Source organism: Diceros bicornis, chromosome 14 (assembly GCF_020826845.1).
Source record: "Diceros bicornis minor isolate mBicDic1 chromosome 14, mDicBic1.mat.cur, whole genome shotgun sequence".
NCBI lineage: Eukaryota > Metazoa > Chordata > Mammalia > Perissodactyla > Rhinocerotidae > Diceros > Diceros bicornis.
The window spans coordinates 40,805,433-40,815,942 of record NC_080753.1 but is presented as its reverse complement, the minus strand read 5'-3'; the positions used below and the strand labels follow the sequence as shown (position 1 = coordinate 40,815,942).

Here is a 10,510-nt window from a genome sequence, read left to right as displayed (position 1 = left end):
ACACAGTAGTTCCCTCTTATCTGTGGTTTCACATTCCATGGTTTTAGTTACACATGGTCAACAATGATCCAAAAATATTAAATGGAAAATTCCAGAAATAAATAATTTGTAAGTTTTAAATTGTCCATTTTTCTGACTAGCGAGATGAAATCTCTCACCGTCCCACTTTGTCCTGCCTGGGACATAAATCATCCCTTTGTCCAACATATCCATGCTGTGTACACTACCCAACCATTAGTCACTTAGTAGCTATCTCAGTTATGAAATTGACAGTTGCAGTATCGCAGTGCTTGTGTTCAAATAACCATGGACATCATCTGCTCCTGACGTCCAGCCATCTACATCATCTTGGCTCAATGATCCTCCTTCTGACTATCATCAGAATGTCCATAGTAGCCTAATGCTAAGTCATTCACCTCACTTCATCTCATCACTTAGGTATTGCATCATCTCACATCATCACAAGAAGAAGAAGGGTGAGTACAGTACAATATGATATTTTGAGAGAGAGAGACTGCATTCACATAACTTTTATTATGGCATATTGCTATAATTGTTCTACTGTCATGTGTCACTTAACAATGGGGGTACATTCTGAGAAATGCATCATTAGGCAATGTTGTCACTGTGGGAATATCATAGTGTTCTTACATAAACTTTGATGGTATACCCTACCACACACCTAGACTGTATGGTACTAATCCTTGGGACCAAAATTGACCAAAATGTCATTATGCAGAAAATGACTGTATTTTATTATTAGTTAATATGTTAATCTCTTACTGTGCCTAATTTGCAAATTAAACTTTATCATAGGTATGTACGTATAGGAAAAAACATAGTATATGTAGGGTTCGATACTATCTGCAGTTTCAGGCATCCACTGGGGGTCTTGGAACATATTCCCCGCTGTTAAGGGGGCATTACTATGATACCATTCTTGGGAATGATAACCACAATTCAACTCTCTGGTTATGACCAGAAAGATAGGAGGTGAATGGTATGAGTGTGGGCAGTTACACAGAGGGCATTGCTGCTAGCTGGAATTTATTTTCTTTAAAAACAGGAAAAGAAATAAAGTCATAAAGTTAAGATGCAATAAGCTTTTAAGTTGGATATCTGCATATTTTTTATATCATTCATTTTGTCCCATGTATCATTAAAATATTTTACAATAATAAAAACAAAAACACTTTTAAAATATAGTGAGTTAATGCCAGGAACAAAATTATATTTTATTTTTAATTTATTATTTATTAGTTTATTTAGTGCTTAATTGAAACTTGATTCGATGATTCACTTGGTTACTGAAATTATATAGAGATGGTTACTCGGCTTTTAAAAAGAGAAAGATCCTAGTCTGACTCAATGAATACAATGGAGTCTAATGTAAAATCAGTTGATACAATAAATGATCTCTTATGATCTAACTATAAGGCTGATTACCAGATTATTTTCTATGTAAAATATCCTGGATTCATCAGAAAAAGTGTTTTTAATTCCAGAGGTACATAAATTTATAGTGATATGAGTTGAACTTTAAACAGTTGGATTGGGCCTGTAGGATTCATTCATGTCACAACAGGCCCAGCACGTGCTCTACTAATTGTATGAATTAGCATGAAATGGTTATATGTTAACTGGTTTGTCACATCATTTTGATGGATGTCTATTTACCAATATTAAATTTCTTTCTCTGTCAGCTGTCACCAAGGTCACCAAACAGCTTTGTCCTTTTGAGTTTGCTAATCATGACAATTTCCACCTTTCCCTAGTTGGTACTTTGCCCCTCGGTCCCAAGAAACTGCATAAAATTTTACACTTTTCCAATTACGTAGTTTTTAACTAGACTCTCTGGGTCTTCAACTTTGTCATGCTCATTAAAAGTTTTCAGCTTCCACAAGATACCTCATTTAATGAGTCCCTCAACACTGTTTTTCTAATAGTACCTCTCTACTGAGCTTGGAGCAAGGAGACTCAAGTTTCCAGCAATCACCAGATTGAGATGGTGATCTGTAAGATCTTCTTATAAACCTATAAGAAATACTGTATTGGACTAGAAAAAATAATGAGCACTGTAGTAACAATCTAATTTCATTATGTTAAAGTGCATTTGGGTCCTCTCCAACCTTACACATTTTTTGTGTTAAGTGTCCTAAAATTTTCAAGCTCTCTTTGATGAGTCTGTACAATGCAAAGATCTGTGACCCTGATAAAATCATTTCATATCTCTGGACACTAATAACTACACTGGGTTCCTGGTGGGTATAGAGGTCTTTTTCAGGTTTACTACCTTATAATAACACAGCAAACATAGTAGAATATTGTACTTTAAAATTAGAAGTTAGCTGAATGGATTATGAGGATTCTAATATTGTGCATGTTTGTTTTACTTTAGTGCAGATGATATTTATCATGACACTAAAGATCACAAATGAAAGGAACTCCCCTTACTCAAACCAGAGAGGCTTGAAAGAAATGTACTCAGAAGCCATTCTCCAGTAAATACACATTTATGATTGTTATACTCCGGGCCCCCTCCTCCATCTTAATTTAATTCTTGTGGAGATGGGCCAGACTGCATGACTGTATAACTGTAATATAACACAAAATGTTGGCTGAGGGTTCTCTCTGCCCTTGCCTGCCACACAAAACTCAACTTCATACGCTTACATCTCACGGCAAGGAAACCCTATGAACCAGAATGGAAGGAAAGAGAAAGTGTTCCCAGAGAATTTAGAGCCACTCCTGGACTAACATGTCCACCTAACATCTTCTCTAGAAGGAAGTGTTTCTTGTCATGACCTATTGTCCTTCACTAATTACATTGAGAAGGAAATATTTCACCCTTTCCGCATGATACCTAAAGATCTCTATCCTCTCACTATAGCTTTTTCATGTTCTTATTCTTAATCCATTGGTACTAGTGCTCCTGCCCAGGGAGTGGAGCAGGGAAAAGCATATTGAGCAGAATTGAGCTACTCTAGATGCCAATATTCTCCCAAGTTTCTTCCTTTTCTCTTGTAAACCTGGATATGTTTAACACCTGGGTCTGTGAACAGCAAGGGTACTGGACTCCACATAGGTTATTAATGGAGCATTGCTGACCCTCTTCAATTGCTCAACTTGGCAGAGTATCCACATGTTGTGAGACAAATTAGATGTGCAGTTAGGACTTTCAGGGTCGTTAAGAGTGTTTCTTTGATGAGGATGAAATAGTAGGTCCTGAAACTGATTAGGACACACTTAATGAAGTTTCCCTGAGGCCCATTGCCTTTTCTCATCATGAAGTGTGCTCAGTGAGTTTGTACAACTCAGTCCATCACTCACAATTGTAATTTATACCAGATACAATTTCACTCAAATAATGTTAGTTTCTATGAGGTCAGATTAGATGCAAGATGAATAGTGTCACCAACTTCTTCCCCCACTTTTCTTATCCTCCTTCAGGAATGGAATCCAATGGTTCTTTCAGAGCACTAGGTTCCTTCAGCATGTACGGCTAGGCAATCTTCCATTCAAACATACACAGCTCCTTCAGAACCTCAGAGGTACACAATTTAAACCTTTATTTACATGCATCCAAAGTTCCAAATATTCTTATGGTCTTCAGAGAATCTAAGAGTATGAAACACCAAGAAAATCTACAGGCTGTAGCAACCAATTAGGTTATAGCCAGTAATTAATTTTTTATAATATTTTTTCTTTTGTATATCATAGTTGCACATCCTTCTGGTTGCTGTATGTGGGACTCGGCCTCAGCATGGCTGGAGAAGCTGTGCGTCTGTGCACGCCTAGGATCCGAACCCGGGCTGCCAGCAGTGGAGCGCGCGCACTTAACCGCTAAGCCACAGGGCCGGCCCTATATTTTTTCTTTTGCAAAAACAAACCTCCACGGTCTCAATACAACAATCTAAAACAATGCTACGTTTCCATTGATAACATATTATATGTCTGAAAGATGTACCAAAAAAAAAGGAGAGGGAGAAAAACGAAAGTAATAAAGAAGAAAGTTTTAAAAAACGTAATCTGATCACTTGTGAAGTGACAAACTCAATCACAAAAACTCTCTGTAAAGAATTATATTTTGGTCAACAAAATATTTGCACACAGAATTCAGTGATACATTAAAGAATCATACACCACGATCAAGTGGGATTTATTCCAAGGATGAAATGATGGTTCAACATCTTCAAATCAATCATAGTGACACACCACATTAACAAAATGAAGATTAAAAATCACATTATCGTCTCAATATATGCAGAAAAAGCATTTGACAAAATTCAACATCAATTTATGATAAAAACTCTCAAAAGATTGGGTATAAAGGGAATGTACCTCAATATAATAAAAGGCTATATATGACAAGCCCACAGCTAGCATTATACTCAACAATAAAAAGCTGAAAGGTTTTCCTCTGAGATCAGGAACAAGACTAGGATGCCCACTATTGCTACTTTATTCAATGTAGTATTTGAAGTGCTAGTCAGAACACTTCAGCAAGAAAAATAAATAAAAGGCATCCAAATTGGAAAGGAAGAAGTAAAACTGTAACTATTTGCAGATAAGATTACATTATAAACCAAAAACCCTAAAGACTGCATTAAAAAAACTGTTAGAACTAATAAATCAATTCAGTAAAGTTGCAGGACACAAAATCAATATATAGAAAGCTGTTGCATTTCCAAACACCAACAACAAACTATCAGACAGAGAAATTAAGAAAACAATCCTCTTTACAATTGCATCAAAAAGAATAACGTACCTAGGAATAAATTTCGCCAAAGTGAAACATCTGTACACTGAAAACTGTAAGACATTGATGAGAGAAACTGAAGAAGAAACAAACAACTGGAAAGATATTCCATGATCATGGATTGGAAAAATTAATATAGTTTAAATATCCACACTATCCACAGCAATCTACAGATTCAATGCAACCCCTATAAAAATTCCAATGGCATTTTTCACAGAAATATAAAAAACAATCCTAACACTTCTTTGGAACCACAAAAGACCTTGAATATCCAAAGCAATCATGAGAAAGAAGAACAAAGTTGGAAGCATCAGTATTATGAGAGGTTCGGGGATTTGATCGGAGACGTAAAAGACACTTTCCACTCCAAACAAATGGACTGAAGGTATATTTTATTATATAGAGGATAGTAAAGGCGATAGTCTGCAAATAGATCCGAATAGGTCAAATATTAAGAGGGAAAACCATCAGCTCGACTGGAAAGGGAAAACATCCACATCGACTGAAGAGAAATGACACAGATGAGCCAGAAAGAGAAACACCAGGTCGACCGTAAAGGGAACACATCAGATCAATTACTTCACCATAAATCAATTATTACAACAAATCAATTACTCACAACATCCACGCCCCACTGCCAGGAGAGTCCTGTCAATCGACACAGCTGGGTGAGGATCACACGTCCTGGGCAAGGTGTTCCTTCCACAGGTGGAACTCTCTCTCGGTCTCAGTTTCCAGCAGTTTTTATAACATTAGTAATTTCCAGAGTAAGCAGTTACACAATTTTGCAGAGCAAGCATTTAGTGTTCCCATGCACAAATGGTTATCAGTGGCGTACGTGCACTGAGCCCCCTGGCTATCGTCCCAGCCCGGTAGTTGTGTGCATGCATTGTTCTCTCTGGTTATCGTCCCAGCCCGGCACAGATCGCCAGTCCATCCCATGCTATGACACCCAAAGGGCCTTGAAATGTTACAACTTGCAACTCTCTCCATGGGAGAAGGGCCAGTTCCCACCACAGAGAAAACAGCTTTATATTTCTTTGTGTGCTGGTAGCTATAGGTCAATGGAACAGCCAAACATGGCTGTACTTACGTCAAGACAATCAGACTCCCTGATTTCAAAATATATTACAAAGCAATAGCAGTCAAAACAGTATAGTATGACATGAAAATAGACACACAGATCTATGGAACAGAATAGAGAGGCCAGAAATAAACCAATGCGTACAAAGTCAATTAATTTACAATAAAGGAACCAAGAATATACAATAGGGAAAGGATAGTCTCTTCTATAAATGATGTGGGGAAACTGGACAGCCACATGCCAAAGAATGAAACTAGACCTCCAACTTACACCATACACAAATGTTAACTCAAAATGGACTAAAGATTTGAATAGACCTGACAACATAAAACTCCCAGAAGAAAACATAGGTGGTAAGCTCCTTGACATCAGGCTTGGTGTGATTTTTTGGATTTGACACCAAAAGGCAATCTGCAAATTGACAAATATTCAATGCATCGGGGAAGTCAAATTCTTAGTAAAAAAACAAAGCAAACAAACAAAACCCAGCTTCCTCTGCAAATATAAGAAGCATTCAGTACAGGATAAGCTTTTTGGTAAATAAGAAAACATCCGTGAGGGGCCAGCCTGGAGGTGCAGCAGTTAAGTTCATGCACTCCACCTTGGTGGCCCAGGGTTTGCAGGTTTGAATACTGGGTGTGGACCGATACATCGCTTATCAAGCCGTGTGTGGCAGTGTCCCATATACAAAATAGAGGAAGATGGGCACAGATGTTAGCTCAGAGCCAATCTTCCTAAATCAAAAAAAAAAAAAACATAAAAAAAAAAGAAAACATCTGTGACTCTCTGTTTTGTCTATTTATTTTGAATGAACTGAAAACAAAATAAGTTGGGCAAGAGTAGTATTCAACTCAGTACCTAAGACACAATAAAAGAATTTCAGTAAGACTTTGGGCTTTCAAAATAAGGGACAGCATTTAATGCAGTTTTATTTGTTATTTAGATATATAACCAAGATATAGTCATTTATTAATTTTTCACTTTTCAAGAACTTTGATTGATTTATACCTAAAACCAAAATAAATACAATAAATTCAAAATATATCAATTGACTCCATGTGTACCCAGAGTCTATCAACTCTGCTGCCTATAAATATCTTAGGAAAATGTGCTATACATGTGTAGCTAAAATATGTTTTAAAATAAATGAATGTGTCAGATTGAGAGAGAAGATATATGAGAGGAAAATAACTCTTGTTGACCATTATCCAATTAATTCTCTAGATTTCCCCTTCCCTAGTACCTTACTGAATGCTTTGGCCACGTCTTTGTTGCGGAAGCTGTAGATAAGGGGATTCAGCATGGGGGTGAGAATGGTGTAGAAGGACGACACCATCTTGTCCTGGATTGGAGAGCGGTTAGAAGTGGGCCGCATATATATGAACATGGCTGCTCCATAATACATCCCCACAACAAGAAGGTGTGAAGTACAGGTCGTGAAAGCCTTGTGTCGACCCTCCCCAGAACTCATGCGAATGACAGCCACAATTACACGAGTATAGGAGATAACAACGAGTAATAAAGGGAACAGAAGCATTAATACACAACAGATAAAAGCAAGTGTTTCAAATGTGGATGTATCAGTGCATGAGAGACTTAGGAGTGCAGACACATCACAGAAGAACTGGGCGATTTCTCGGGAGCCACAATACGAAAAAGACAAAGTAGCGGCTACATCAACAATTCCATCAAAGGCACCAAGGATCCATGAAGAGGCAACCAGAAGTCCACAAATTTTCCAGTTCATCAGACTGGGGTACTGAAGAGGGTAGCAAATGGCAACATAGCGGTCATAGGCCATGACAGCCAATAGGAAGCATTCAGCACCAAGGAGGGACACGTAGAAGAAGATCTGGGCTTCACATCCTGCTACAGAAATGGACTTCCTGCCAGACAAGTAGTTGCAGGCCATTTTGGGTACAGTGGTGCAGATGAGCATGAGGTCCATGAGGGAGAGTTGGCTGAGGAGGAAGTACATGGGGGTGTGGAGCCGGGTATCCAGGTAGATGAGGAGAACCATGAGAGTGTTTGCCAAGAGTGCCACTGTGAAGATGCCCAGGACCAGAGAGAAGAGGAAGCTGTGAGTGGGAGTGTGACTAAAGAGTCCCATCAGGATGAAGTCAGAGCTAAATGTCTGATTCTCCCCTTCCATGATGAATATTCTCTTTATCTAGAACCATAAGAAGTTATAAAAGTTAAACATTTGGATAGTTATTTATTCACTGTTTACTCTGTGCATGGTGCTCTGGTACCAACATACATGATATGAGCAAAGGCTTTGCAGTCGGGTAGCATTAATCACAATCAAGCTCCACCTCTACAGACTTGCATATCCTCTGACAAGTTATTTCAATGTGTTTCATTTTACTTCCTTTACAAAGCAGAAATGACTTTCTAATTGAGTTGCTGTGATTATTAAACAAGATATCAAATGCAAACCAGAGCATCTGGACAGAGCATCTGAGACTTCAAGGACCATATAACCTAGTATTAGATAGGAGTACAACCAAACTTATCATATGTCTATATGTAACAAATTTTATAACAGAGGAATAGCATTTTGAATGCCATTACCTATATAATAAAGTAAAATAATTATAACTAATAATCTGTTGTTTCCAAGAGATATTAACATGTGCATTTACATAATTTCATTTGTGCACCAAAATTAGAGACCAAGCAGGACTACTAGTTATACAATTATATAGATGATGAACCTCTAGTTCAGAATAATTGGTAAATAATTGCAAGTAATTCATACATCATGAATAGCCGATTTAATTGTAGATGAAGGAGTTAAAAAATTAATTATTATTTATGTTTCAGTTTGAGGAGGGCAGTATTTTGAGACATACTTTCAAACACAGAAAAATGAAGAACCTTCAAGATGGTATAGGTACCCAAATTCTATACCCTGTTCTTCAGCAAAGGTTTCTAAATCAGCACCAAATAGGGCAAAACAAGCAAACAAATGTCTCGGTATATCTTTATTAGTGTAAGAGTGAACCAAGGCCAGATTTTAGTGCTCTAGGAAAAATAGAATTGTTATACAAAGGGTTTGACAATAGCAAACTGCATAGAGACACCTTTATATGTTGTTGAGACACCAATGAAGAGGAACCCAGCCAACCTCATGACACGATTTATTTTGTCATTAAACGAAGGGTATTCTCTCATGCTGCCTGCCGCTAACTCAACCCAAATATGTTTAAAGATTGAACAGGTTTCATGATTCTACTCCCAAATGCTGTTGAAGCCAACTTTTACTGCTCCTGATCTAAAGGTCTCTGGTTTCTGTACTGTACTCTGGCCTCATTCTAAGAAATTTTTCAGGCAAAGGTGTAGTACATTTTTTTGTGTGTGTGTGAGGAAGATGAGCCCTGAGCTAACATCTGCCAACCCTCCTGTTTTTTTGCTGAGGAAGACTGGCCCTGGGCTAACATCCATGCCCACCTTCCTCTACTTTATATGGGGCGCTGTCACAGCATGTCTTGACAAACGGTGCATCGATGCGTGCCTGGGATCCGAACCTGCGAACCCCGGGCCGCCCGCAGTGAAGCGCACACACGGGCTGGGCCCCTGTAGTACATTTTTAAACCCCCTTAGTTTCACATATCTTTATGTTTCTTTCATCCCTACCCAGAGGAGAATTTACCTGAAGCTTAAGTCCATTACAAGGACCTAGCGGTTCTGTATTCATATTGGTATATGTATATTTTTTTTTCTTAAAGAGTGCCCTTGAAGTTGAATAAGTTTCAAGCCCAGCCAGAATTGGACCTGCCCTTGCTCCCATCCCTCCCTCGGTGGAAGGCCTATGTAATTCTATCATTCCAGAGGTATCTACTTCCCCTGCTATGAAGGTGGGCTCTGGCAGGCGACATATCATTGCACTCTGGGAATCATACGCAAACGGTATCTTTCCTGTTTTCTCCTACTCCCATTTTTCCCCCTCTTGTCCACTCTAGATTGCCCTTCCCTCAAAAATTTGTGGTGAAATTAGTGATTTGGGTGTATGGTTTGCAGGAGGAGACTAAGGAGGCCTATAATGCACTTTGGTTTAGTCTGTTGAGACAAAACTAATTTAGAAGGCTGATCAGATCCACATTTAGCCTTTCATTTCTTCTGGTTTTAGAGCTGGAGCCTCTATAATAATAATGTAATAGTACATTTACCTGTAGCCTAATAATACCTCAATTTTACAATAGTATTTTATGCTTAATAAAATTCAAAAGAAATTAACTGTGCAATTGCAATAAAATATACAAATTAAAACCACTCAAATTCATTCATTCAGCTAATACTTAAATAAAACTTTTCCCGTGTTCAGGGGATTATTTTGAAAGCAGCAAATAGTCAATATCCCCATTTACTGATGATAGCATTAGCTGACATGAATTTTACTGTTATATGTCTACGCAAAATTATGTTCTAAATAAATGGTTAGAGAAATAGGCAAGTTTGCATGGCAGGAGTGTTACCAAATATAAGGACTTCTCATCTTAAAACAATCAGTTAGAGTGCAAATTTGAAATTCTTGTTTTTTAAATCAGGCTATTTCAACTATCTTGTAGTCATTTTTAGCTTTTCTCCTGTATTATTTGTTTTAATTTTAGTTTTTAAAGTCTATAACTATAATAAAGTATATATATTAAAATATGAACTACTCA

The 10,510-nt window shown here is 37.7% G+C and overlaps 1 protein-coding gene across 2 annotated transcripts; it reads right to left on the bottom strand.

Moving 5' to 3' along the window:
• Positions 1–6,956: 6,956 nt before the first annotated feature.
• Positions 6,957–9,729, bottom strand: LOC131414020 (olfactory receptor 2M3-like). 2 transcript variants are annotated; one of them, XM_058555059.1, is made up of 2 exons: positions 9,723–9,729; positions 6,957–7,988 (listed from the first exon to the last, which is right to left on the bottom strand). In XM_058555059.1, exons 1-2 carry the CDS (start codon positions 9,727–9,729, stop codon positions 7,048–7,050), a joined length of 948 nt encoding a protein of 315 aa, XP_058411042.1. In that variant the 3' UTR covers positions 6,957–7,047. The 2 variants fall into 2 exon arrangements, with proteins under 2 accessions (XP_058411042.1, XP_058411043.1); XM_058555060.1 differs by lacking the exon at positions 9,723–9,729 and having other exon boundaries at positions 6,957–8,001.
• Positions 9,730–10,510: the final 781 nt, after the last annotated feature.